Genomic DNA, 27,515 nt, shown 5'->3' with positions numbered 1-27,515 from the left:
AATGTGTAGGTCTAGTTTTTGGAGAAGACTGGAACTAAACAAGTAAGGAAAGGTGAGGAACCTCATGGTCAATCTTGTGATGTCAGCTAAAGTTATAGTTAATTAGTGGATGTGAAGAGGAGGAGGAATGAGTGGTTCAGAGTAACAGATTTAATAACAAGGGAAGCAGGACTAGATAGATTCTGTTTAGGTGAGATGTGGAATAATATGCTGATGAACGTGACATAAACAGACAGGTGACCTGTCTCGATCACCCGCTTTCACTACACAGAGCACACCGCCCTCTACCGGCTAAAACTAAAATGATTTGACTTATTAACTGTAAACTTTTACCTTATTCATGATTTAACTCACGTCATCTGCAACAATTAAAACACAAATAACCAACATTATAGCGACTCAAGCAGTTTAATCACGTGCCGCTCTCGCGTCATCACAGATAAAAGTGAAAGTAAAAGAAAGCTGATGTTTCGCCATTTTAAACAGACTGTCGATTCCTTCCACTTTAAATTATTATTACATTTTTCATAGAAACTTTTATAAAACCTTAGACAGGAATTTATGTGAAGCTGTGATGGAAGAGATGGAGGAGTTTGTGAATCGGGTGGCTGTGTAGATTTTGATGAAGGTGATTGTTCACGCCTCCCTTTACAGGTGAATTACACATTAATATTTTCTCTGAAACCATTAATAAAAATGTTTAACAATGTTTAATGTTTAACAATGACTGTTTTGACTGTTCAGCTTCATTATGGATGACACACAAACATCCAGAGATGAAGATTTTTCTCCAGGATTCAGGTACTTTGAATAAACACATTAAATAACCTTTTATATAATAAAAGAGATGTCTGTTTCAAATTTCTTGAAAACAGGTGTCTAAACCCTCGTCAAAGTGCTTTTCATTAACAACGTTTTGAAGATCTTACATTATGATGATTATCATCAAAAATGATTAAATCTGTTCTGTTATAGTTCAGTTCAGCAGGAGAGATCAGAGCCAGAGCCCAGCTGTGTGTCTATGAGGAGTGACGGGTCTATGGGTCATCCAATAGATTTTAAGAATGACGATACACAGACTGATCTCAGGTATAACATTTCTAAAAGACATGATTGGCATTTTAATATTATGGTGTTTTTGTACTTTTTATTTATGATATTCATACTAGACATTGTTGTCTTCACCTGATGCAAGAGAGACACATCTATGAGTGTGCCTAGTTCAAATTCATGGCTTGGACTCAGATACAGCATTTCATTGAAAGAGATGTTTAGCCTATATTATTTTAAACACCCAGCTTAAAAGGACTACAGTTTTTTTGTTGGGTACCAGCACCAATATCAGAGTGTCTGATTCTTGATTCTCTTCATGATGTTTAAGGTCAATCCTGCCACAAAGATCAGCCGTAACAAACCCTGTCTGTGAGAAGAATGACCAGTCTATGAATCAACTACAGGACTTTAATGAAAGCAGGTATATGTGTCAAGTAAATTGTGAGATTATTTTGTTGAGATAATACACATTTCATAAACCTTATGATATATTCTTGGTCATGATACAGAGAACAAATAAGACATTTTACTCTATATAGCTATCTCTATATTTAACTCGTGAAACCATGGTATTTTAATTTTACAGCCATGAAGTCCTCAAGTTTAGATCAAATCTGATGAAGAAGTTTGAGCATCTGTATGAAGGAACAGCAAAGCAGGGAAACCCAACTCTCCTGAATGAGATCTACACAGAGCTCTACATCAGAGGGTGACAGTGGAGAGATCAGTAATGAGCATGAGGTGAGACAGATTGAGACACAATCCAGGAGAGCAGCAACAGAGGACACACCGATCAAATGCAATGACATCTTCAGGCCTTTACCTGGACAAAACAAACCCATCAGAACTGTGCTGACAAAGGGAGTCGCTGGCATTGGAAAAACAGTCTCTGTGCAGAAGTTCATCCTAGACTGGGCTGAAGGGAAAGTGAATCAGGACGTCCAGCTCATATTTCCACTTCCTTTCAGAGAACTCAATTTGATGAAGGACAAAACACTCAGTCTTTCAGATCTTCTTCATGTCTTTTTCCCTGAAACAAAAAAAATGGAAATATCCAGTGACAAATATAAAGTGTTGTTTATCTTTGATGGTCTGGATGAGTGTCGTCTGTCTCTGGATTTTCAGAGTGATGTGAGGTTGTGTGAAGTAAGTGAATCAGACTCAGTGGACGTGCTGCTGATGAACCTCATTGCGGGGAATCTGCTTCCCTCTGCTCTCATCTGGATCACCTCCAGACCAGCAGCAGCTGAACTCATCCCCTCTAAGTGTGTCCATCGAGTGACAGAGGTACGAGGCTTCAATGAGCCACAGAAGGAGGAATACTTCAGGAAGAGAATCAGTGATCAGAGTCTGGCCAATAAAATCATCTCACACCTGAAGTCATCAAGGAGCCTCTACATCATGTGCCACATCCCAGTGTTCTGCTGGATCTCAGCCACTGTTCTAGAGAAGATGTTGAGTGAAGCAGAGAGTGGAGAGATTCCCAAGACTCTCACTCAAATGTACACACACTTCCTGATCCTTCAGACCGACATCAAACATGAGAAGGACTATAGGAAGAACCTGACAGATGAAGACATGATCTCAAACTGGGGAAAGTGTCTTTTCAGCAGCTTGTGAAAGGCAATGTGATCTTCTATGAGGAAGACCTGAGAGAGTGTGGCATTGATGTGACAGAAGCATCAGTGTACTCTGGATTGTGCACTCAGATCTTCAGAGAGGAGTCAGGCTTGTATCAGGGGAAAGTCTTCTGCTTTGTTCATCTGAGTGTTCAGGAACATCTAGCGGCTTTATATGTGCACCTCTGCTTCACAAACAACAACAGAAATGTGTTTGACTCAGTCACCAAACCAGGTGTGTTGTCTATGTTTAAGGACTGGTTTCAACACAATTCATCAAAACATGTTTTATTTTCTGAGCTCCATCAGAGAGCTGTGAATGAGGCTCTACAGAGTAAAAATGGACATCTGGACCTTTTTCTACGGTTCCTTCTGGGTCTGTCAGTCGAGTCTCATCAGATTCTCCTACAGGGACTAATGACACTGAGAAGAAGCCAATCTGACAGAAATGAGAAAACAGTTGAGTACATCAAGGAGAAGGTCAGGACCCTTGACTCTCCAGAGAAATCCATCAATCTGTTCCACTGTCTGAATGAACTGGGTGATCATTCACTAGTGGAGGAAATACAACAGTATCTGAAATCTGGAACAATAAGTGAAGCCAGACTCTCTTCATCTCAGTGGTCAGCTGTAGTTTTTGTGTTGCTGACATCAGAGAAGAAGCTGGATGAGTTTGATATTAATAAATTTGTTGGAGAAAACAATAAAGATGAAAAACTGAAGGTTCTTCAGAAGCTGCTGCCTGTGATTAAAGTTCAGTAAGTATCAGTGAGAACAATCACTTCACTGTAAGACAAAAGAAAATCAAAAGCTCATAAATCTTAAAAACAAACAAACATTTATTGTATCAGTTATTGAAGCAATATGGCAGCATGCTTGAAACACAGTTTTAATTACAACAATATAAATGTACCCTGATTGTTTTTATTGTTTTTCTAAAATGTATTTCTTAAATGATGGGGAGATGTGATTGAGAAACAATACAAGCTATACTCAAACTCCTATTAAAGACAATGTCTTCAACATGAGGATTAGTTTGAAACAAACAAGTTTAATGTTAGAAATGAATTAGTATTTAAACCATTGATATGGATTTGGTCAACGTTAAAGCCAATGTCTTTGCAAACTGTCAAATTTGCAAAGCTATTGTTGCAAATTTGACAATAAAACTTGACTACTTAACTAAGGTTGTTTATCAACATTTTAACAATTACATTTTAAACCCACAAACAAAGCCCAGCTCTTATAATACAGGGAAAAACTAGATAGAGCCAAATACTGGAATATAAAGGGCAAAGGGCAAAATCTATAGGAAATATGATATCCTAATATGTATAATACATCATGTGTAATATGACATATTAAAGCACAAAATATTATATAAAAAAAAAAGAAGCTATCATGGTTGAGATATCGGTTGATGGTTGTAAAATTCATGTCATGGGAATAATTTCATGGGAATGATTTGTCTTAATTTTATGCTAGACAAAGAGATCCCCTGATCCAGGACTATAAAAGTAGTTTTCCTGGCAGCAATGGGAAAAAAATCAAATATTTGTGTATGTTTATTAGTTATTCACCTGCAAGGCATTAATCCAAGAATTAATGATAATGAATCCAACTCCAAGTCTAGCCCAAGCATGCAATTTCATGGTCTTACATTTAGAGCAAAGCGTGGAGTTAGTTGGAATAATTTTATGTTGTAAATGTTGTGTCTGTTCAGCCTGTGCAGAATCTTGAACTGAACAGCTTTTGATCTTTTGCACTCTGAGAGTTTATTTTTCTGAGTCCACACCATGTCCCATTTGTCCCAAATTGTCTAATTTTTCTCTATTTTCTATTGCTTTTTGTTTTCAGTTCATAGTGTTTAACAAGTATGATTTTCATCTTTCTACAGTCTGAGTGATTGTGGAGTCACAGAGAAAGATTGTGCTGCTCTGACTTCAGTTCTGAGATCAAACCCCTCACAGCTGAGAGATCTGGATCTGAATAATAAAAAACTACGAGATTCGGGTGTGAAGCTTCTTTCTGTTGTACTGGAAGATCCTGACTGTAAACTGGAGAAACTCTGGTAAGATCATCTCTCTCATAGTCAGACATGTTTTTGTCTTCTGTAAGACTAAATCAGGGTTTCTAAAATCCGGCACTGGAGGGCCACTGCCCTGTAGAGTTTAGCTCAAACCCTGATCAAACTCTCCTTCCTGTAACTCTGAAGACCTGGATCAGCTTGTTCAGGTGTCTTTGATTAGAGTTGGAGCTAATCTCTGCAGGACAGCGGATTTGAGAAATTGTATACTGAAAAATGTAAGAATTTTAAATATTTGTACTGGAAAACAAAGATACTGAGTAAGGAAAGTTTTTTTTTTTCAGTGTATTATTTAGGAAATCAGCTTTTAAAATATATTTTCAGTAAACAGTATATCTCAGTGCAAATAAATGATTCTGAAGATGAACTCTGGTATGAACTAGTGACAGTATTACTTCTTCATATCACTGTTATTTTTATCATGATATACAGTATTGTCACATTATTAAATGACATTACAAAAACAGGTTGAAACCATACACAATAAAAATGTATAAAGTTTGTGCAGCGCAGGGCTTTTCCTATCATTATTTCTAAGGATGCTGTTTTTTAGAAGGAAGCTGTCTGACTCTGAGATGAAGAACATGAACTTGGTTTGTGTAACATTAGCAACACATTATTAGCTGTTTGATAACGTAGTCAAGCTAAAGGCTAATCATATCAATTTCGGTTATGTGTCGATTTTCATTCAAATTCTGATATTAACCAAGCCAGCTGATTTGGTCAGTCACACTTTTAAATACATTTTAGCTTTTTTATAATAAACTTGCAAATTCACACTCCATGTACCATTCAAGTTTTACTGATTACAGGTGTGAGGTTGTCATGGCAAACAGATATTCGAAAACGCATTAGATCGGTTTGTGTTCGTGGTGTAAACGCTCATGTGGTCGAAAGTGTTGGAACAGCTGCCTACTGTCTGCCTATTGACACAATAAACATTATGAGAAGCGTGCAAAACAGTCGGGATTTAAAGTTTGATGTAAAAACTGCATTTTTCAGGCTGGATCAAGCTAATGCACATGCGCAGTCCTAAGTGTGCCTCTCTATCCACCTCTATCCATTCCTGACGAGCTTTTGATTAATGGGTGGCACTTCCAGTTTGGGGAACTTCCATTTAAAAAGACTGAAACAAATTATTTCAAATCATAAGGGTTATTCATGGTCTGTTGAAAGTACCTTGTTGATGCTTTTACACTTTTAAATGTCCTTTTAATGTTCGATGGTTGAATAATGAGTAGAATAATGTCATCTCATTATACCCAGTAAAAAAAACGTATCATTGTGTTTATAGAGTGAGCCTTTCACTAATTGTTTAAAAAGTTACACCCATAATTCACGCAAAGTCATGGGACGTAGGAATAAGGTGGATAGGAAGCGCGCGTCTGACTGTTTCTATAGGAACCGGAGCTTCTAACGGCTGCTGTAGTGACGCGCTGACTTTACCATTTGGCGATTGGCTCTTATTTAGAAGGCGGGACTTATTGCGCGTTGCACTTTCTCCCATTCATAACAATACAAGTGCACCATCTTTCTATATATAAAGCTGAAGTACCTGCTGAAATTTTCCCTTCCAAATGTGCATTCTGAATAATAAATACATTTATTTCCCAACTAACCTGCTGCAGTCCAGTGCTCGTCTTCACATTAACAGTTTTTCTCTTACTAATCATATTTCACCTGTTGAGTTTACAAATGAGTTTTAAATGAATTTGACTGATAAACACCCTTATATAAATAACCATGGTTTTATTATAGTAAAAGTGTAGTAACCATGTTTTTTCACAGATTGATTGCCCTTTGTATTACCACAGTTTTACTACAAATACCATAATTAAAATATGGTTAGCAAAACCATGGTTAATTTGTGGTTACCATGGTTTAACCACAATAATCATGTTTTTTTTTTTTTTTTTTTTTTTTTGTAGTAAAACCATGGTTAATTTTCGTAAGAGCAGTATTAAAATAGATGAATGAATGCACGGTAACTGCCTTAAAGAAATTTAATGATGTTAAACATTTAATCAATCTTAAACAGTATGCCTTGATAATGTGACTACTTTATCAATTTATCAATTATCAATATCAATTAAGAATTTTGGCAGAAATGTGTGAATTGCGTACAGTGAAATGATTTTTTTTTTTTTTTTTAATGGCATTTTAGAAAAATGACAGAATAATAACTAAAATATTCAATACAAATGAATAAATATGTTGATTCTGATCTTATTCATCAGGTCTCACACACTGTAGCGTCGCGGTCACTATTTAGACAAGCTCTGACATGTTTACAGGCCACGGCTTTCTCAGATCAGCTTATGTTGATTAAAACTATAAATTCTGTTGAGTTTGGAAAATTCTGTACACATTAATCATCAGAATATCTCTTCTCCTGTCTCTGGAAATATCTGGATTTTGAAATCATCCTGCCTTTACAGGCGATTACAGCACAAGCACAATCAAAATATGTACATAACTGGAAGAATCGAAACACTGCTTCGACAAGCACTTCCAGTGATCAATTCCACTGCTGTGATAAAGGTCTATTGAGTAACATTTGGATGTAAACATGGCCGCGGGAACTAGGGTTGCTGAGGGTGCTGCAGCACCCCCTGTCAATGAGTTTTAAGGGATAAAATTATTGACTGCAGGAGGACTTTAATCTTTAAAAATGAAGATTGTCCCCTGGTTTCACAGACAAGGCTTAAGCTAGTCCTAGACTAAAATGCATGTTTGAGCTGTTTTGACTGAAAGTAATTTGCACTGACATATCTTAAAAAATGTCAGAGCCATTGTTTTGTCTCAAGATGCACACCAGTAATGTTCTAATTGAAATAAAGCCTAATCCTGGCTTAGGCTAAGCCCTGTGTGTGAAACCGGGCCTGTAAGATTTATGTGGAAATACATTCTCTTAACCCAGTTTATTGTTCATTTTCTACTATTAGTATGCCATTTTGGGTTTAACTTCTCCAATAGTGTAAACACTGAGCCTCCCAGACACCATCAAAACATTAAGAGCGGTCTGCTCAGATTGTCAGTCTCTTTCCAGCTCAACCTATCCATGGGTTTCATGTGACGTTTTATCGCCGCCATTTTTGTGTCTGGTCACAGCTGCGTGACCTGTTTCAGTCTAAAGTCACAGCAGCCTCAACTACCAGAGGAAGATCAATGAAACACTCCTAGAAAGTTCACAACAAGGTTACAATATGCCTGGGATATGTGGTGCTGTTAGCTGTAATAACAGTCGTCAGAGAAACCCCGAACTACAATTTTATTCAATCCCAAAAGAAGTTAGATCGGCAGAATTGTTGGCTTCAATCACAAGGGACCACACCACTGGCAGCCAAACAGCAATGCGCAACATTAATAACTACTGGGACTGTCATTTACATAACATTATAATGAGAACACTATTGTAATAAAACGTTGTGAATTCTCTGTGTTGTTGTTTCAGCGCGTTGTTGTGGGAAGTGCGTGTCTACTGGAGTTAAACATTCTGATTAGCACACAACTTAGTTCAAGCTTCACTTGTGCATTCGTGTCATTTTGTGCAGATAAAAATCGTAATATTAAATTTATGTAGTAGCCTATAAATATCTGATTAATCTCATATAGGATGCGTTTCGTTGAGGTAAATAACCTGCAGAGCTTTATTGTAGGCTACTGATCATCATCATAACACACACACACAGAGGTTTGTTTTGCTATCAAAGTGTGGACTCTCCATAGGCGTAATGGTTTTTATACTGTACAAACTGTACATTCTCTCCCCCTACATTACCCCTAAACCTTCCCATCACAGAAAACATTCTGCATTTTTACATTTTTAATAAAACATTGTTTAGTATGTTTTTAAAGCTATTTTAAATATGAGGCCTCATGAAATGTCCTCATACTTCATGTTTACGTCGTAATACCAGTGTAATACCCATGTTATTATACAAATTTGTGTCCTCGTAAATCACAAAAACGCACACACACACACACATTTTTTTTTTTTTCTCACTAATGGAGTGTTTGAGTGATGGGCTGGGTCATTTACCAGTCCCAGAAATTCATAGATTCACTTGCAAACATTAGCAGTACAACACATTCAGAACAAAAGCCAAATGGTTTACAAGATAAGGTTGCCACAGATAATGACTAAAATGTTAGTAGTTGTCAACCATACATCCTACTCTAGTTTTACCACACTATATAGATCTGGATAGTCAACAGTTCTAGAATTTGGGTCAAATACATGCTGTTTTCACTGTATAAAACTAACAATGCTTAAAATGGCCTTTCATATATGTTAATACTTTAACAACAAGACAAGGTGAAGAATAGCAGTCACAGCAGCAATCGTTCTCCACTCCGCCACGTTTAAAGTTTATGACATGCCCAACTCTGAAACCTGAAGTATGAGTATGTGTGTGACCGATGGTTAAATACGGTTTAGATAAAGGGGTTTGGGTGGCTAATAATCAAAATTTAACCTGATAAAAATATTTTTTTAATGTTATCCTGTTACATTTCATCTGCAAAAACAATGTGGACTATTATAAGGCTCCGTTAGGCCATGAGGTTTTAAATGCATCATTACGCAAACACATGAAGAGAGTCTCCGCATGAAAGACCCACGACTGGCAGATCAACAACCTACTTCTTTTCTTCAATTTCTCTTCAAATCTTCTCTTCAAATTTAAATAAAACGTGGAGGAGTTTAACTGTGACAAGATGATTGACAGGCCAGTTTACAGTGCAGGATGCGTGATAGTTCGTCCCAAAGCTTGTCTACTCTTTCGCTACACACTCAAAAGTATGAACTTTTTCTTCACAAAAAGAGTGCATCATTTTTGAGTAAAGTATAAGCAGGTGAATTGGGATGCAGCAACTATCTTGCAGAGTTTAGCTTTAACCCCAATAAAACACACCTGAAGCAGCGAATCAAGATCTTACTAGAAACTTACAAGAAACTTCCAGTCAGGTGTGTTGAGGCAAGTTGGAGCTAAACTCTGCAGGACAGAGTTTAGACACCCCTGCAATAGAGGTATATTTTACAAATTTTATTTTATTTTATTTTGATATTTAGACAGTTTTTCATTTACTGATGAGAAGATTTTTACTGAAAGCATGATAATATAAAATGTGGCTTGGTGCTCCTGTTTTTGACCCACCAACCATTACTAATGTTTTATGTAGATCAGGGTTTAGAGTTTAGCTTCAATCTTAATCAGACATGGATTACTTAAAAATGACCCCTGTTGTAGAAGAATCAAACATCTGTTGATGTAATGAGTGCATTTTTAGTTAGGAACTGTTGTTGTCAAATATTTTTTTTTATTATTGTTTCACCTTTTAAATCAGTATAAAATACCAGTATTGTCCATCATAATATGTTATTTTTAAAACTGGTTTTGCATATATCATGGCAAGCCTAGTTGGCACCCCTAATTTTGCTCTTGACCCCCCTTTGCCACCCCAAGTATAAAATCCTGGACACACCCCTGATCCTAGGACTTTCATCAACGAGTCTCTCACCGGTCTGTCAGCGATGCTACGGGAAGAAAAGGCCAGTTAGCACAGCTTGAATCAGAATTTGAGCATTCGCTCTGATATTCTTACAGGAAAAGTATTACTAAAACAGCTTTATATACTGCAAATAAGATCAGAATAAAATGTATAAAGCAATTAAAAAGTCTAAAAAATTAGTTAACCCACCATACTCTTGTGTGCTTTCATCTTCACGATGAGTCTGTCACAGAGCCGTTGTGTGAGGACGTGTGGTTGTTTTTTGAGGTCATTTTGTACTGTATTTAGATTTACAGTAGGCTACTATTTTCCCAGAATGCATTGAAAATCTACAGTAACATACTGCAGCTCATACAGTACGAAACTGTTGAAAATACAGTGATAATACTGTGAAAACAAAATCTACATCAACATACTGTACACAGATTCTACAGTAAAGAACTGTTGAGAATACAGTAATATTACTGTGAAAACAACAAAAATCATTTACAGTGTACAAAAACCAAACAAACTCAATATAACAGAGAACTGGAGAAGAGTAATGAAAGAGAACCAAGAAACAAACCATCAAAACAACAAGAAGAATGAACAACCAGGAACTGAAACACTGGGCTATAAATACACTTACAAAATGATGGGTAAAACAAGGAACAGGTGTGAACAATGAACAAATGAGTAACCAAGGTAACAAATGAACAGGGACAAACAAAGAAACTAAATACAAAGAACCACATGAACAGACAAAACATGACAACCTGATCCTCTCTTTGCTTATTTTGTACTTTTTCTGAAATCATTGAAAAAGGTTGATTTTGTTTTGAGCCTTCACCACAAAATCAGTGGATCATACAATAATTAACAAACAACAAATTAATATATTTAAGACATATATTAGACATGTTTAATGTGTAGAATTGTGACTTGTACCTGTTGATCTGAACTGAAAGAGTGAAGAGTGTGTCATTGTTCTCTACAGGTTGAGGGATTGTGGAGTCACAGATGAAGGTTGTGCTGCTCTGGCTTCAGCTCTGAGATCAAACCCCTCACACCTGAGACATCTGAATCTGTCTGGGAATAAACTAGGAGATTCAGTTCATCTGCTCTCTGCTGTACTGGAGGATCCTCACTGTAAACTGGAGAAACTGTGGTAAGATCGTCTCTCTGATAGTCAGACGTCTTTGTCCTCAGTAAGATGAATCATTTGATGTATTGATTCTGATACTGAAGATGAACTCTGGTATGAACTGGTGACGGTATTACCTTTTCATATCACTGTAATTTTTATCATGATATACAGTATTGTCAATATTGAACGACATTACAAAAACAGGATGAAACCATACACAATAAAAATGTATAAAGTAAACCAATATTTCAAACAGATTAAAGTGAAAAAAAAAAAACTATAAAGAACAATAATAAAGATCATTTATAAAATAATAAAATAATAATAATAATTTTAAAAAAAATCATTTTCAACAAATATCTTGATGTGTTTTCTAGACTGGCATGGTTTAGTTCAGATTAAAATAAATATTAAGGACCCCCTGTGGTGAAAATCAAGTTTTTAATGTTGTTTATACTTCTATGTAGTATTTTTAATATGCTTTAAGACAAACCATGTGCAAATTCATCAGTCAACACCATTGCTGAGCAGTTTCTCCTTAAAACTGCAGTGAACCAAAGACGTGTTTGAAACCGTCCCTAATTCCTACCAAATATGAAACCAATCCCGTCAATGTGCAGGGCTTTTCCTATCATTATTTCTAAGGATGCTGATTTTCAGAAGAAAGCTGTCAGACTCTGAGATGAAGAACGGGAACATGGTTTGTGTAACATTAGCAACACATTATTAGCTGTTTGATAACGTAGTCAAGCCAAAGGCTAATCATATTAATTGCCATTATGTGTCGACTTTCATTCAGATTCTGAATTGATTATATATATCCTAGAAAGGATTGGATTATATAAAGCCTGAATACATTGTAGCTTTTCTATAGTGAACAAATTCACACTCTGTACCATTCAAGTGGTTTTACTGATTACATAGAGCAGCAGTGAGGTTGTCATGGCAACCAGATACATCGCACACAAATCACTTTCACTACACCTGTTCAACACGTTGAAAATAATGCACTGTATACCCACTGCTTTAAAATAGATATCTGTTGGGCTTGATTAAAGTTAAACACACATCTTAAAGTTAAATCACACATCTTACTGAAAATGGCAGATTAAGCAGTTTATATTTAAAAATCTTTAAGTTTTGTTTTGTGTAAATTGAATAACATTTGGATGTAATGGTCCTCTTCCTGACATGAATGCAAGAGCCGCTACAACAGAGTGTCCTGAAGATCACCTGTATGAGATTGTCCAGGTCCAGAGTCATCAAACACGACATCAGCATCTTCATCTGACTTTATTTTAGTTAGATACAGATTTCACTGCAGTTTAAAAAAAAAAAAAAAAAAAAAAAGCTAAATATCCATTCAGGCCACACTACAAAAAAGCAGTATATCTCATAGGCTGTTATCCGCCCAAATGCAGATTCGTCACATGATAACTTCTTACACAAATAACATTGGGGGAGGCAAATCAAAGTTTGATTTGATTTATTAATTTATTTACAAAATAATCTAAAATATTAAAATAACTACATTATATGCATATTTACTTTTGAGTTGAAAATATGAATTAAAAAATATATTTAGTCAAATCTTGGATCCTAACCTCACAAACTACTCCTGTGGTTGTAAATAGAAACATTTGACCTTCTCCAAACACAAATACACACTGGAGTGTTTACCGAATCTGTTTCATCAATATTATATTATATTATTACAGTATCAGCTGATGGTGCTCTTGCTTTGGTGTGCGTGTGCTTAGCACCCTCAAGAACCCCCGCTGTCACGAATGTGGCTCCCTCGGCCCTTCCTCCGGACCACCGGAGGGAGCCATCACCGGAATACTGATCAGTTCTCATGCGGACTACGTTTCCCATGGGCCCTCATTCCTGGGACTGATTGCACACACACCTGCACCGCATCACACTCACACTATTTAAGACACACTCACACACACACACATTGCGAAGTCTTGATTTGCCTAGGTGATCTTTTCTGAGCGTTTTTCTGTGGACTGTTTACCTGTTACCGATTGGACTGTTTATTCCCTGCGACCCTTTGCTACCTACCCTGATCTTTGCCTGTTTCCTGGACTGTGATTGTTTGCTGCCTGCCCTGATCCTTGCCTGTACCCTGTTTCTGTTTGTCTGCCGCCTGCCTCGACCATTGCCTGTTCCTGTTTATGCCTCTGCCTTTGCCCTGTCTGCTCTGTAAGTCCTTTTAATAAAATTAGCTGCAAATGGATCCACATTCTGTCGACCCATCATTACACCCGCAGAACTGGACCTGCCTGTACAATTCACTCTTCCTCTTCTTTTCAGTTTCTGGTTCAAGTATATGGCTGAATTAAAGTAATATTTCCACTTGCCATTGTGTATCTGTTACTACAGTTGACCGAGTGGATCAGGCAGTCTGAGCTGGTGTGATGGAGTAGAGGCGGAGACTAATTTGCATATTCATGATGAAGCAATGGTGTAGAGTTACATTTTAGCTGTTTTAAGGCATGAGGAAATTATTGTCCCAGGAAAAAAAAAGTGTTTAAATATGTCATTGTGATTATCAAAGATGAGTTTGAAGAGATACAATTATTGACTGAAGGGGGACTTTAACCTTTACAGGTGAAGTTTGTAAAATTTATGCTAAAATACATTCTCTTAACCCAGTTTATTGTTCATTGTCTACTATTAGTATGCCATTAATGGGTTTAACTTCCCTAATAGTGTAAACATTGAGTCTCTTTTAGCCAGTGGGTGTTTCGCTCCAGCCAATATCAGCGCATGTGAGTGCAAGACTTTATCTTCTGTGTCTGAGGCTCAGGAAGCCCCGCTAAAGGCAGACTAACACTGGATTTTGCTGTCGCAGACAGATTTCCAAGGTCCGCAACAAAACCCCCGGATCAGCGCCATACCGGTGCTAGTTGCGGTCTCTGATGCTCTGATGATCAAATATGATCATGTCAGTAACGTGATCAGAGCCTGTCTCCAGCAGTCACAGATGCTGCGATATTTTCAAACCTGTTTGATATTTTCACCACGTTATCTTGTAGTGTGAGCGATGAAACAACTTGGTAAACTGCTCTAATGATATCATGCACCTTAATGTACATGAATGCAAGGTGACAATTTGATCATAATTGTTTTATACTAATAATCTAACATGAAATATATTTTTAAAACATAAATAAGTGGTCTTTGCTCTACACTTAGCATTGATATATTTTATTTACCATCAGTTTTTGCTGAATAGACATTAGACAGCCAGCCTGTGTGTGTTTATGCCCAATTTTCTTATTTTATTTTATTTTTTGTCTAATCTTTTTTTCTGTACATATGACTTGGGCAGCGAGCATAAGCGACTCTCCAGTGTCTCTCGTGAAGTCATGTGAGAAAATGTTTTTTCGTTGTTGGTTGGGGTTGTTGCTTGGCCAAAGATCTTGTAGTTTGTGCACCTTATCAGCATTGTGTTGTGTAGTATGAGCCCTGCTAAGACAAGAAGACGGCAGACGACAAGAAAACTTGTGTAGTGTGAGCACCGTGACGATTCACGTAGTCTCATAGTTCTGTACTGTGAGTCTGTCTTTAGTTCTGTCTTGACACAAAACATTTTGCTAATGCTGCTGTTGTTGATTGCAATCTATAACATGACAGATTACTAGGCACTGTAATTGTTTTAATGATGACATAATTAGTGTTTATTATGTGCTTCTGGTGGTGTTCTGCCTATGAGGAGGGCCCAAATGTGAATGTTGTGTTTACAAATAGTAACTGAAAATTTCTGCATATAGTGTGCCTTAAGTATTTGGTGTTGTTTGATAAAGAGTAGCAAAAGCAAAATTAGCGAATGCAAAATTCAAAATGGCTGTTTGAAAACATGTAAATACTGTCTTTCATTCATCTCTGTGAAGAGGTGTCAGAAGCCAAAAGTTTTGCAGCTCTGCTTTGTGTACGGGGGTAGCTGTGCTATTTATGCTTTTCAATAAGCGCCATCTCTCATAGAGTGAATTTGCCTTTTTTCTTCATTCTGTTACACAGCATGCATGTTATTAATATGTTGTAAATTTTAACCGGTTGATGGAAAAGAAGCCAATGTGTGTTCTAAAAATCAAAACTAGATAAGAACCACCTAGAATTTATCACAGTATTTTGAAGTGCCCCCGATAACCATACAGTACATATTCATTACTGCAATATACCATATTACTAAATACCAGCACATGTCTACTCTGAACCATTTTTGTTTTTTCATGAGTTGTGCAAGACTTGGTGACTATTTATAGACTTCTGATTCTGAACACACACTCAAAAAAATTAAATTTGTTGAGTTTATGTGGTTGTATCTGTTTCCACATTACACACACACACACACACACACACAGTCTGACCACTGTGTAACTAATGCTAGTTTGTTATTTTCAAGTGCTTTGTTGTTAAAAGAATTAGAAAGCCGTTTTTCTGTGAATGTTACAGGTATAATGTGGAGAGCAGTGGTGAAATTGGCCTCAACACAGAGAGTGGCTTGTTTTTCTCGCTGATGGAGTGTTTGAGTGATGGGCTGGGTCATTTCCCAGAAATTCATAGATTCACTGGCAAACACTAGCAGACGACACTAAAGAATATTGATTATAAACACATTTACAACAAAAGCCAAATGGTTTACAAGATAAGGTTGCCACAGATAATGACTAAAATGTTAGTAGTGGTCAAACATACATCCTACTCTAGTTTTACCACACTATATAGATCTGGATAGTCAACAGTTCTAGAATTTCAGTCAAATACATGCTATTTTCACTGTGTATAAAACAAACAATATGCTTTAAATGACTATTCATATATGTTAACATGCACTGCTTTAACAACAAGACAGGCAATGTATTGTGGAAAAAACTAATAAAGAATAGCAGTCACAGCAGCAATCGTTCTCCTCTCCTTATGTTTTTAGTTCATGTCCAATTTCCAACTAGGAAACTCATATTTACCATAATTCTGATAGCATGTGAAGACAATATAAAGTTATGCTTGAACTGTGATGTTTAAAATAAATGGCAGGTAACAAAATGCTTGCTCTATCTTTTCTTTGTAACAGTCAGATTTGACTGAGGCAGAAAGGTCATTTTTGACTGCATGTTGAAACATCTTTACAAAATCTGTCTATACAATTTAAAATAATTACCTCGTATAATGTCTAAATATATATCCACTGCATAAGTGGATAGTAGAATCTTGTGCTGACGTTTTAAATGTTGTCGAACTTCTCAATATGTTTAATTCGCCGTGTACCAGTGTCTTAGATACCATTGCTCCCTTGAGACCTAAACAATATAAAGATAGATATGAACCTGGCTGAATAATAACACTCGCCGTCTTAGACAAGTCTGCAGAAGAGCAGAGCGGCGATGGAAAAAGGACAAGTTACAGGTGTCTTATGAAATTATGCATTAACTATACATCAAAAAGCTGTAAAAACTGCCAGGTCCAAGTATTTCTCAGAGCAAATTACTAAAAACTCAAGTAGTTCAAGGGTCTTGTTCAATATATTGAACTCTGTGACGAATCCTATAACATCTATCTTTCTGAATCGGTTATTTTGTGTGAAAACTTTCTGCATTTTTTTGTTGTTACGGAATTGTGTAATTCAGTATATTGTTTTCCTGTTATTTCTGTCTATGTGTTCTTTTGCTTTGCTTGTGTTAAGCAGGATATCACGTAGCCTAATCGGTTGCGGGATGGCTCCACCTCTCTCTGCCGGGATTGGCTTAGGACGATTGAATAAGGGTTTAAAACCATCTCTTCCGCTTTCTGCAGTTGAGCTGTGCGACTTCGGGCCGGTCGCACTCCTCTCCAGCCGCCAGACCCCCATTACATATTGTGTATATTTTTTTTTTTTTTTTTTTTTGGGACTCTGTTATATATTTTCTTTTCTTTACAGTGATGGTGCCCGGTAGGGTTGACCTGCCCTTTTCTTTTGAAATTAATTTCGCTCTGTTTTGTTAGTGTAGTAAGGGTAATTTGTTGTATTTTGTTTTGATAATCTGAGGGAAGTTATTTTGGATATTTTTTGTTTATTACTCGTTATTTGTTTGTTATTTTGGGCCTTGGGTCTTCCTGAAGTTTGTTATCCTGGAAATTCTCAAATGTTATTTACTCATTTTATTTTATCTTAATAAAACGTTTTTTTTTTTTTTTGAACCCTGAATCTAGTGGTTTTGATTTATTTATCTATTTATTTTTTCTTTGGTCTGACGACTGGGCGGTGGAGGCATTTTTCTTTCTTTTTTTTAATTTATTGTGATTTAACCTAGACGGATCGTAATATTGTTGATAAAATAATGGTTATCAGGCAGTCCATTGTATCTCCCTTTGAAGCGTTACCTGTCTCTCTGACGACTACTAAGTTTTTAGACTGTTTAATTCATACAGTCACTAAGTTGAAGGCTACAACTTCCTCTTTAGATATTGTTTCCACACATTTTTTCAAATATATTTTTGACTGTTTTGGGACATGGATCTTAGAAATTGTTAATAAGAGTTTTCTTACTGGGTCTGTCCCAACTTTTTGTAAACATGCTTTGGTGAAACCAGTCTTGAAAAAGCCTATTTTTAATTGACCTTTTATAGCAAAAATCTTAGAGAAATCAATATTAGTGCAATTACAAACATTTCTGGACACAAACAGTATTTTTGAGACATTTGAGAAATTTTTGAGATTTTTTTTCAGTCTGGCTTTAGGAGAAATCTGAGTCTGCCGTACTAAGAGTATTAAATGATATCCTGGTATCAGTTGATTCAGGGGATTCAGTTATTCTGGTTTTACTAGACCTGAGTGCTGCATTTGATACAGTTGACCACACTATTCTTATTTCACGTCTTGAACAGTGTGTGGGCATCCGAGGCCTTGCCCTAAGCTGCTTTAAATCTTTTTGTGTGACAGAACTTTTTCAGTGGGCATTGGAAACTCTGTTTCATCTGTTGCCCCCTTGACTTGTGGTGTTCCTCAAGGGTCCATTCTTGCCCGAACCCTGTTTTCTTTGTATATGCTCCCACTTGGAAATATACTTAGGAAACATGGAGTATCATTTCACTTTTATGCAGGTGATGCACAAATATATCTGCTCTGAAGCAAAAAGACATGAAAGGGTTAGGGAAATTGTTTGCATGTCTAGAGGACATTAGATACTGGCTGTCTTCAAATTTTTTTTACGTTTAAATTTTAGCAAAACAGAAGTTATTGTGTTTGGGCCTCAGGTGAAAAAGGCTAATGAAACCTTAATCTTGAGTATCTGAACACCTTCATCAATCCAACTGTGAAAAATTTGTGATTCCTTTTAGATTCCTCCCTGAAATTTGATCAACATATTAATACAGTAGTGAGGTCATGTTTTTTTCCAGTTAAAACTTCTCTCTAGAGTCAAGTCTTGGTTATCTTTTAAAGGGGGGGTATCACACACAGTTTCTGCTAATCTCATGTTAATCTTAAGTACCTATAGAGTAGTATAGCATCCTTCATATCGCCGAAAAGTCTTTAGTTTAGTCATATTTATAAAAGATACACACGCTGTACCGAGTCTTTCCGAAAACAGCCGAGTGCCTGGAGGCGTGACGTTGTGAGCGGAGAAAGAGTGATGAGCTGTCAGGAGCACACGCAGCTTTTGTGTAGAGATCGGCTGCAAGCTATCAATGGTCAGCTAAACAGATGTATTTAAACACACACAATACACCATCGCGTTATCCATGGGTAACTTTTAAATCACTATAATGAATATAGCGTACAGTGAATAATGAATAATGAATTTATGAATTCACTACGTTCGTGTTGTTTACATTATATGCACTTAGGTGCCTATTGCCAACAAAACAGACATTTGAAGCAGTTTTACTCACCACCTGCGGTTCAGACTCATGACCGGGATCAATATCGCTGTGACCGCTCCATCTTTCAGTTTCAAATGATCTGTAAATCCAGAGTGGAACTGGGCCTTGTTTATGAAACCATAAGCGCTGTTCCTGAGGGCTCGAACAGCCACGGAAAAACACAAGATATTCTCCATTCATTTTAACCAATAAAAACGTGATTGCAACTATCAGTTTCTATGGTTATTTCAATAACAAATATCGAGAGCGCATCAATGTAATGCGTGAGCACAAAACTCTCAGCTCCACGTAACGCTGGGTTCTTTGGGAAGCAAGGTTATCTTTCCCTCACAACCAAAAACACACTTCTTTGGTGAGATTGTTGATTTTGTGAAGTCCTGTGACCTGTGCAGCGCTGCCAACGACTTCTGTAAACCCTAACGCGCGTTGATGGGCGTGCTCTTGCTCTCTCTCTCTGGTCGACGTGTGCGTGCGCCCTTCCTGGAGAAGTGCCCGTACAAGGAATTCCGCCCCCGTTTACATCACTCAGGCCCATACTCGAATCCCCTCCCAGAAATACTGAAATACTCAGAAATTGGCACAGAAATACTCTGTCATACACCCAACTCGTGTTTGGAACTTTGGCCATGTTTAGCATGATAATCCAACTCTTTAACAGTGTAAATAAGTCAGAATGCATGAAATAGCATTATACCCCCCTTTAAAGATCTTGAGAGAGTCACGCATGCCCTTGTCCTATCGCGCCTGGATTACTGTAACTCTTTATATGTTGGTCTACCTCAGTCTTCAATATCACGACTCCAGATGGTCCAAAATGCTGCAGCCAGGTTTTTAACTGGGACTCGAAAGCGAGATCATATTACTCTGATCTTAAAGACTTTAAACTGGCTACCAGTGTGTTATCAAATTGATTTTAAGATATTGGTCTTTGTTTTTAAATGATCTGGCACCCTCTTATTTGTCTGACTTATTAAAAGAAAATAAGCCAACAAGATGTCTGAGATCAAAAGTTGCTCTTTGTCTCAGCCTAGATCATGGTTAAAGGCAAGAGGTGATCGTGTATTTGCGACAGCTGGGCCTAGGCTATGGAATAGTCTCCCTTTATCTGTGAAAAAATCAATTTCTGTCTATGAGTTTAAATCTAAATTGAAATCTTATTTTTTTACTTTGGCTTTTTAAACCTTGTATGTCAAATTTGCTGATTTTATTTTCTCATTGTTTTATTTTATTTGTACAGCACTATGGTTCAACTGCTGTTGTGTTTATCAGTGCTTAATAAATACGTGAAATGAAATGAAATAACCTGTAGTAATCTCTAGAAATTAAGTATGTCATATTGAAGACAGCCAATGTGTTAGGGGTGTCCAATCCTGTTCCTGGAGGGCCACTCCCTGCGTCCCAATGTCCAAACTATCCATCCTAAATAGTACGTGAGATTACAATAAGTGTGTCCCAAAGCATAGTATGTTCAAAAGAATATGCCAAAAGTCCCCGGATGGTCTACTATTTACTATTTCCGTGCACAATATAACAGCTAATATTGCTCACAACCCATTACGCTTTGGAGGAGGATTTGATTAGAACTACAAAAACAAATTAAAAATGGTAAAAAAAACACTTGAAATCTTCTTAAGATAAGCTTAAGAACATCTAAGTGTACTCAGCTGTGCTATTTTGAGACACTGTGAAATATGAAAAAATGTGTTTTTAATATACTATCAAGTAGTTTCAAGTATTTATTTTATTTTATTTTTTTTATTGTTTCCCCTTTTAAATCAGTATAAAATACCGGTATTGTCCGTCATAATATGGTATAACTGGTTTTGCATATACCATGGCAAGCCTAGTTGGCACCCCTTATTTTGCTCTTGACCCCCCTTTGCCACCCCAAGTATAAAATCCTGGACACACCCCTGATCCTAGGACTTTCATCTTCACAACGAGTCTCTCGCCGGTCTGCCAGAGACGCTGCAGGAAAAAAGGCCAGTTAGCTCAGATTTACTCAGAAATTGAGCGTTCACTCTGATATTCTTGCAGAAAAGTATTACTAAAACAGCTTTATATACTGCAAATAACATCAGAATAAAATGTATAAAGCAATTGAAAAGTCTAAAAAATTAGTTAACCCACCATACTCTTGTGTGCTTTCATCTTCACGATGAGTCTGTCACAGAGCCGTTGTGTGAGGACGTGTGGTTGTTTTTTGAGGTCATTTTGTACTGTATTTAGATTTACAGTAGGCTACTATTTTCCCAGAATGCATTGAAAATCTACAGTAACATACTGCAGCTCATACAGTACGAAACTGTTGAAAATAGTGATAATACTGTGAAAACAAAATCTACATCAACATACTGTACACAAATTCTCCAGTAAAGAACTGTTGAGAATACAGTAATATTACTGTAAAAACAACAAAAATCATTTACAGTGTACAAAAACCAAACAAACTCAATATAACAGAGAACTGGAGAAGAGTAATGTAAGAGAACCAAGAAACAAACCATCAAAACAAGAAGAATGAACAACCAGGAACTGAAACACTGGGCTATAAATACACTTACAAAATCTGGAGTAAAATAAGGAACAGGTGTGAACACTCAAAAAATATTTAACCCCAAAAGTTAAAACTTATGTAATTCAATTGCATATAAAATTTCCATCCAATTTAATCACATAAATCCAACGTAAAAAAGTTAACTTTTATTTAAGCTTCCCCATCATGTTCAGTTGACTTGAATGAATTAAATAAAGGTTATGTTAACTGATAAACTGCAATTTAAGCTTGTGTAATACATAAACCTTACTCTTTTCAAGTAACTTATTCTTACTTGCTTTATATAACTACCTTACATTTCTTTATTTATATTAAATAAATGGTCAAACACGTGTTACATTTATAAACGTTTATTGTCACAATTGCTCCAGGAATAATAAGAAACATCCAATCTGACAAAAAAAAAAAAAAAAAAATAGAACGCAGTATTTCACAAATTAAGGCAACTGTTTACTGCAGTTTTGTGCCTTCTCCCAAACTAACACAATGGTTATGGCTGTGTGCCAAGTTCATAGATCAACAAGGAACCAAATTTCAACACAAACATTATTTTCACATATTCAAGGTAATATTGGGATCTCACTGCATAGTATGGTAATCAGTTTGTGCTTTCACTTATCTGAAACTTGATACAGATCTGTAAATGGTTACATTCCTTGTAAACATTTGTTCAAACAAATAAACAATCAGGACACTTGGGGAAAAAAAAGAAAAGCAATCTGAAGGATTATATTTTACTTATAACAGGTTTTCTGTTGTCCGTCACATTTCAGCATTTAGGCATTCAGTAGCCCAAGTGTCCTACTCACAAGTTAACTTCCTGGACAAGGAATAGCACAAGGGCTAACATCTCTGTTAAAGGGTTTATTCGCCCAAAAATAAAATTTCTGTCATCAATTACTCACCCTCATGTCGCTCCAAACCCCTAAGACCTTCGTTCATCTTCAAAACACAAATTAAGATATTTTGTGTACAACATCAACTGCGTAGGAGACTAACATAATCTTTATTTTTTGGTGAACTAACCCTTTAAATGTATCAGAGTTAGAGGAAGCTAGAAGGTGCATTAGGTGCAGTCTCTTGATTTGAGTTAGTGTCATCGGTTCATAGTGTCATCGGTTCATACTGTCTTCAATTCAACGTTACAGAACAAGTTTAAAAGTTTTCAAAGTCCTTCCAGGGGATGGAAACATCTATGTGAAGTCCAAATTCATCATTACCTTCTGGAAGAATTCAAATGTGAATTTGAGACTCTGAGCCTAGCTTGAGTGCGTAGATCAATCCGAACAGCATTATTAATCCAAAGGAAAAACTCTCAAGTGTTGTAGCAGTTTTACACCCTCTGTTGCTACTCCAACATCGTCTAGCTAGTACTCAGCACTTTAAGGGTCACAAAAAGGCCCAGAGTGGTCTCAGAAATTCCTCCCTCATCTCCTTCAGGATTGCAGTCCTAAGCAAGTAAATTAATGAATGAATGAATAAATGAATGAATAAATAAATAAATAACACCTTGTTTAGTTTCATTGAAATACTGGCAGCACACAGCAATATACTTTGTTTAGGTCATTACAAAAAGTATGTATATAGTACAAACCTGGAATTCTTTAATGTCCCCATTGAGACACACATACAGACTCTTTGACACAGTCTCGTTTGATGTGTATGTCTTCGTACTGAAAAATATGATGCATATTAAAAAACAGTGATTGATTATAGTTCAATCTTTGTAATTAGTTCCAAAGAACTGTAATGCAATTTACCACACCTTGTGTCTGTCCAGCTGCTATGAACGGTGACAAAAGTGGCACAGTCTTTACCCGCATAAATTCTGCTTTTATCTAAGAGGAAAAAAGGAAAAGAAAGATGGAAGAGATGGAGGCCTAGTGTAAAGGAAATTATTGCAATTTACAAAAGATGTCTTAATGTAAATAATGACAAAACTTACTTCATTTACTGTGAACAGGTTGCCTGAATCTCTCCTGTTTAAGAATGTTTCAATTACTTAAACATACTGGATACTTCAGTGATACTTCTTCCACACACTTTACGTTGCCACAAAACTTACATATCTGAAAGTCAAAAAACAGAAAACAATTTTACAAAGAAATGAAACGAGTAAATTTTAGTTTTAATACAAAAAAATCTGAAAAAATAATATTTTGCGTAAAAAATAGTATTAATAAATTATTAATAATAAATAATATAGCCTATTTTTAATAATTTACTCGATTTTATGTCTCAAATCTATGGAAGCCCGTTTCCGCCACTAAATAAAAATATAAAAAGAGTAATTGCGACTTTTTATCTCAAAATTCTGACTTTATAACTCGCAATTGTGAGAAAAGAAGTCAGAATTGTGAGATAAAAAGTCGCAATTAATCCTTTTATTTTTTTATTTAGTGGCGGAAACGGGCTTCCATACAAATCCCAGTCAACTATTCAATGCAGAAAGTGAAACTAAAAACTCAGCGATGAGAGCTCACTTCAACATGTTCTGATAACACTATTTAACCTTAATTTATTTCTTAATATTTCTCTTGTGGCCCATACGTAGTGATAAAAATGAGAAGAGATGTAGGTGTTAAACAAGTTGTTATTTTTTAAATGAGGAGTTAGCTAGGCTAATCTTATTACAGCGCGTCGGTTATGCGTGATGCGCTAAATTATTGCGGGGCAAATTAAAATATTAATTTAATTCTAAAAGTAGCCTAATCATCATCATCATCATTCAGATCATCGCAGAGAGGGGGCTTGAGATCGCCGGGCCTGGTATGTGCTATTTGCAGCACGTTTCTGTATTTGGTTGTGTTGTGAACTTCTGCAGCACATGCGTTGTCAAACTGATGAAGATGTTTTCTTTATTTGCTGGTGTTTTTTTCTGTTCTTTTCTTCATTTGCAGCGCTTTGAGCTCTCTCGGCCACCGGGACAGGGACAAACAAAGAAACTAAATACAAAGAACCATATGAACAGACAAAACATGACAACCTGATCCTCTCTTTGCTAATTTTGTACTTGTTCTGAAATCATTGAAAAAAGTTTATTTTTTTTTTAGCCTTCAGCACAACATCAGTGGATCATACAATAATTAACAAACAACAAGTTAATATATTTAAGACATATTAGACATATTTAATAGTCTGTAGAATTGTGACTTGTACCTGTTGATCTGAACTGAGAGAGTGAAGAGTGTGTCATTGTTCTCTACAGGTTGAGGGATTGTGGAGTCACAGATGAAGGTTGTGCTGCTCTGGCTTCAGCTCTGAGATCAAACCCCTCACACCTGAGACATCTGAATCTGTCTGGGAATAAACTAGGAGATTCAGTTCATCTGCTCTCTGCTGTACTGGAGGATCCTCACTGTAAACTGGAGACACTGTGGTAAGATTGTCTCTCTGATAGTCACACGTGTCTTTGTCCTCAGTAAGATGAATCATTTAATGAAAATTTTAGGATTAAAATTAGAAAATCTTCTGTAAACACTAAATCTCAGCACAGAAATGACAGGTGTACACAAATGACTGATCAGTGTTAATTTTCACATTTCTTTAAAAATATCCTTTAAATGTAGTCAGTATTTTGTCATATTCTTTATATTAAATGATTTTAGTCTGTAGAGAATAAACGTGACCAAATGAATAGTTCAATATTATGTATCATTTTGATGCACAGAAGCAGGTTCTGTATATCATGTGTCTATCTTGTTAATCTAAATCAGGGGTGTCCAATCCTGTTCCTGAGTTCAGATCAAACCCTGATCCAACACAACTGAACCAGATAATTAAGTTCTTCAGGAGCACTTGATAAGGTGTGTTGGATCAGGGTTGGATCTGAACTCTGCAGGTAGGTTGATCTCCAGGAACAGGATTGGACGCCCCTGATCTAAATAAATGACCTGGGATGGATTTCCCGATAACGATGTTTCTTAATGCGCTACGAAGTCTCTAAAGGCATACCTTAACTGAAGATATACCTTTCCTAGGCGTGTTCCCCGAACTGTCCCTTAGGAGGTTGCTTAAGGTATATCTTCTTAAGTGCGACGTTACCAGGTGCTGTTCGTGGCGCTGGTGCTGAATTGGTTGATATCGATGGCTCGAGAATCGATAATTCACTCCATGCAGGGGCTGCTTCACTGCGTTATGTTTGAAAGCGGTGGTCTTTATAAAAGAAGCACTTCAGAAGTAGAAATTATTTTAGAACATTATTTTAGAACGTATTAATTCCTTGGAGACGCGTCATGCAGCTAACAGATATATGCAGGTATCGCGTTTATATAGTTTTTCCTTTTTTATTCAAAATATTCCCAAACTTGTTAACTATATCATGAATTTTATGAAATATTGCGATTGTAAAATATGTGGAAGTGAATGTGTTTTGTCACGCGATGAGTTTGCACCGCAATTCAGAGCTGTCGGATTTACGAATTTTTTCCCGAAATACATAAATGTGGCCGGTGAACTGGGAGAAGAATAGAGTAAAATTTATTGTTTCATACACAATGTGTTTCTGATAAGAATAAATCACTTCATCAAATTATATAATTGAAAGGGTTATTATTGCAGCTTCCATAGACATCAGTGGAATTTGATTTTAACAAACAATAAATGTCTTTTTTTATATTGCTCAGTACTTCATTCAAACTTCATTTAAATGTCTGAAAGACACTGTCCTCCTCCAAAAAACGACACTATAGGTCTTTTTTTCAAGCACCTTGTTGTGACAACTATATTTATGTTTTAAAGTCATGCGCCCTCTAGCGGGCGTAAAAATAATGACAGTGTCGTGTTACGTCTGTATGACCGTCGTTACCAATCAAAATGCGTGTTCATTTAAATGCAATGTGTGGACATTTTACACGGTCCCTTACCCACCAGTCGTCCTATTTCAATTTAGCAAAACCCTTTTTCTTTTTTTTTTTTATTAACGACTACACTTACCCCAAACCTAAACCTACCCTTACAAAATTGCAAATACAGTATTTATGAGCACATGCGTTCTCTGGGATTGAACCCACGATCGCATGATCACATGATTGCATATTGCAATGCTCTATCAATTAAGCTACACGAAACCCGAAATGTGACGCAGATAAAAGGTTACAATGCATTAAAATGAAAGTGTCCTGTTGTCGATAGGGGCACAACTTTAGTAAACGCTCCTATGGATCATATTTCAGTGAAGTGACAAACTGAGAGAGTGAAGAGCGTGTCATTGTTCTCTACAGGTTGATGAATTGTGGAGTCACAGATGAAGGTTGTGCTGCTCTGGCTTCAGCTCTGAGATCAAACCCCTCACACCTGAGACAACTGAATCTGTCTGAGAATAAACTAGGAGATTCAGTTCATCTGCTCTCTGCTGTACTGGAGGATCCTCGCTGTAAACTGGAGACACTGTGGTAAGATCGTCTCTCTGATAGTCACACGTGTTTTTGTCCTCAGTAAGATGAATCATTTTATGAAAATTTTAGGCTAAAATTAGCTTTTAAAATGTTCTGTAAACACTAAATCTCAGCACAGAAATGACAGGTGCACTGTAAAAAAATCCATAGTTTTTACAATATAATATTGGCAGCTGTGGTTGCCAGAATAATCTTGTAAAAAATACAGAAAAACTGTAAACACATTTACAGAACAAACTGTACATTTTACAGTATAAAACTGTAATTTACAAACAAGAAAATTTGAATGTAAACC

General features: G+C 36.5%; 3 protein-coding genes and 1 long non-coding RNA gene across 5 annotated transcripts in view; 2 read left to right on the top strand and 2 right to left on the bottom strand.

The window, feature by feature from the left end:
- LOC127505683 (NACHT, LRR and PYD domains-containing protein 12-like) overlaps nt 1–27,515 on the top strand; it is a 312,016-nt gene that overhangs the window by 220,022 nt on the left and 64,479 nt on the right. Inside the window, exons 16-18 of the mRNA XM_051881370.1 lie at nt 11,249–11,419; nt 25,033–25,203; nt 27,047–27,217. Coding sequence (XP_051737330.1) covers nt 11,249–11,419; nt 25,033–25,203; nt 27,047–27,217 — 513 coding nt within the window. The remainder of the gene's footprint in view (nt 1–11,248; nt 11,420–25,032; nt 25,204–27,046; nt 27,218–27,515) is intronic.
- Nucleotides 1–27,515, bottom strand: part of LOC127505699 (protein adenylyltransferase SelO-like) — a 136,785-nt gene that overhangs the window by 78,086 nt on the left and 31,184 nt on the right. The gene's annotated exons all lie outside the window — the stretch shown is intronic.
- Nucleotides 1,040–2,806, top strand: LOC127505703 (NLR family CARD domain-containing protein 3-like). The gene is made up of 3 exons (XM_051881451.1): nt 1,040–1,089; nt 1,382–1,474; nt 1,640–2,806. Exon 3 carries the CDS (start codon nt 1,732–1,734, stop codon nt 2,671–2,673), a length of 942 nt encoding a protein of 313 aa, XP_051737411.1. The 5' UTR covers nt 1,040–1,089; nt 1,382–1,474; nt 1,640–1,731; the 3' UTR covers nt 2,674–2,806.
- On the bottom strand, nt 10,440–27,221 carry LOC127505709 (uncharacterized). The gene is made up of 3 exons (XR_007927787.1): nt 27,120–27,221; nt 24,984–25,105; nt 10,440–11,199 (listed from the first exon to the last, which is right to left on the bottom strand). It is a non-coding gene; the product is annotated as an uncharacterized LOC127505709 (long non-coding RNA).

This window comes from Ctenopharyngodon idella, chromosome 23 (genome assembly GCF_019924925.1).
Source record: "Ctenopharyngodon idella isolate HZGC_01 chromosome 23, HZGC01, whole genome shotgun sequence".
Taxonomy (NCBI): domain Eukaryota; kingdom Metazoa; phylum Chordata; class Actinopteri; order Cypriniformes; family Xenocyprididae; genus Ctenopharyngodon; species Ctenopharyngodon idella.
Note: the sequence above shows the minus strand (reverse complement) of the source record. Positions and strands in the feature narration are given on the sequence as shown.

Excerpts from the sequence above, each read along its gene's own strand:
- LOC127505703 (XM_051881451.1), top strand. The coding sequence starts at position 1,732 with ATGAGATCTACACAGAGCTCTACATCAGAGGGTGACAGTGGAGAGATC.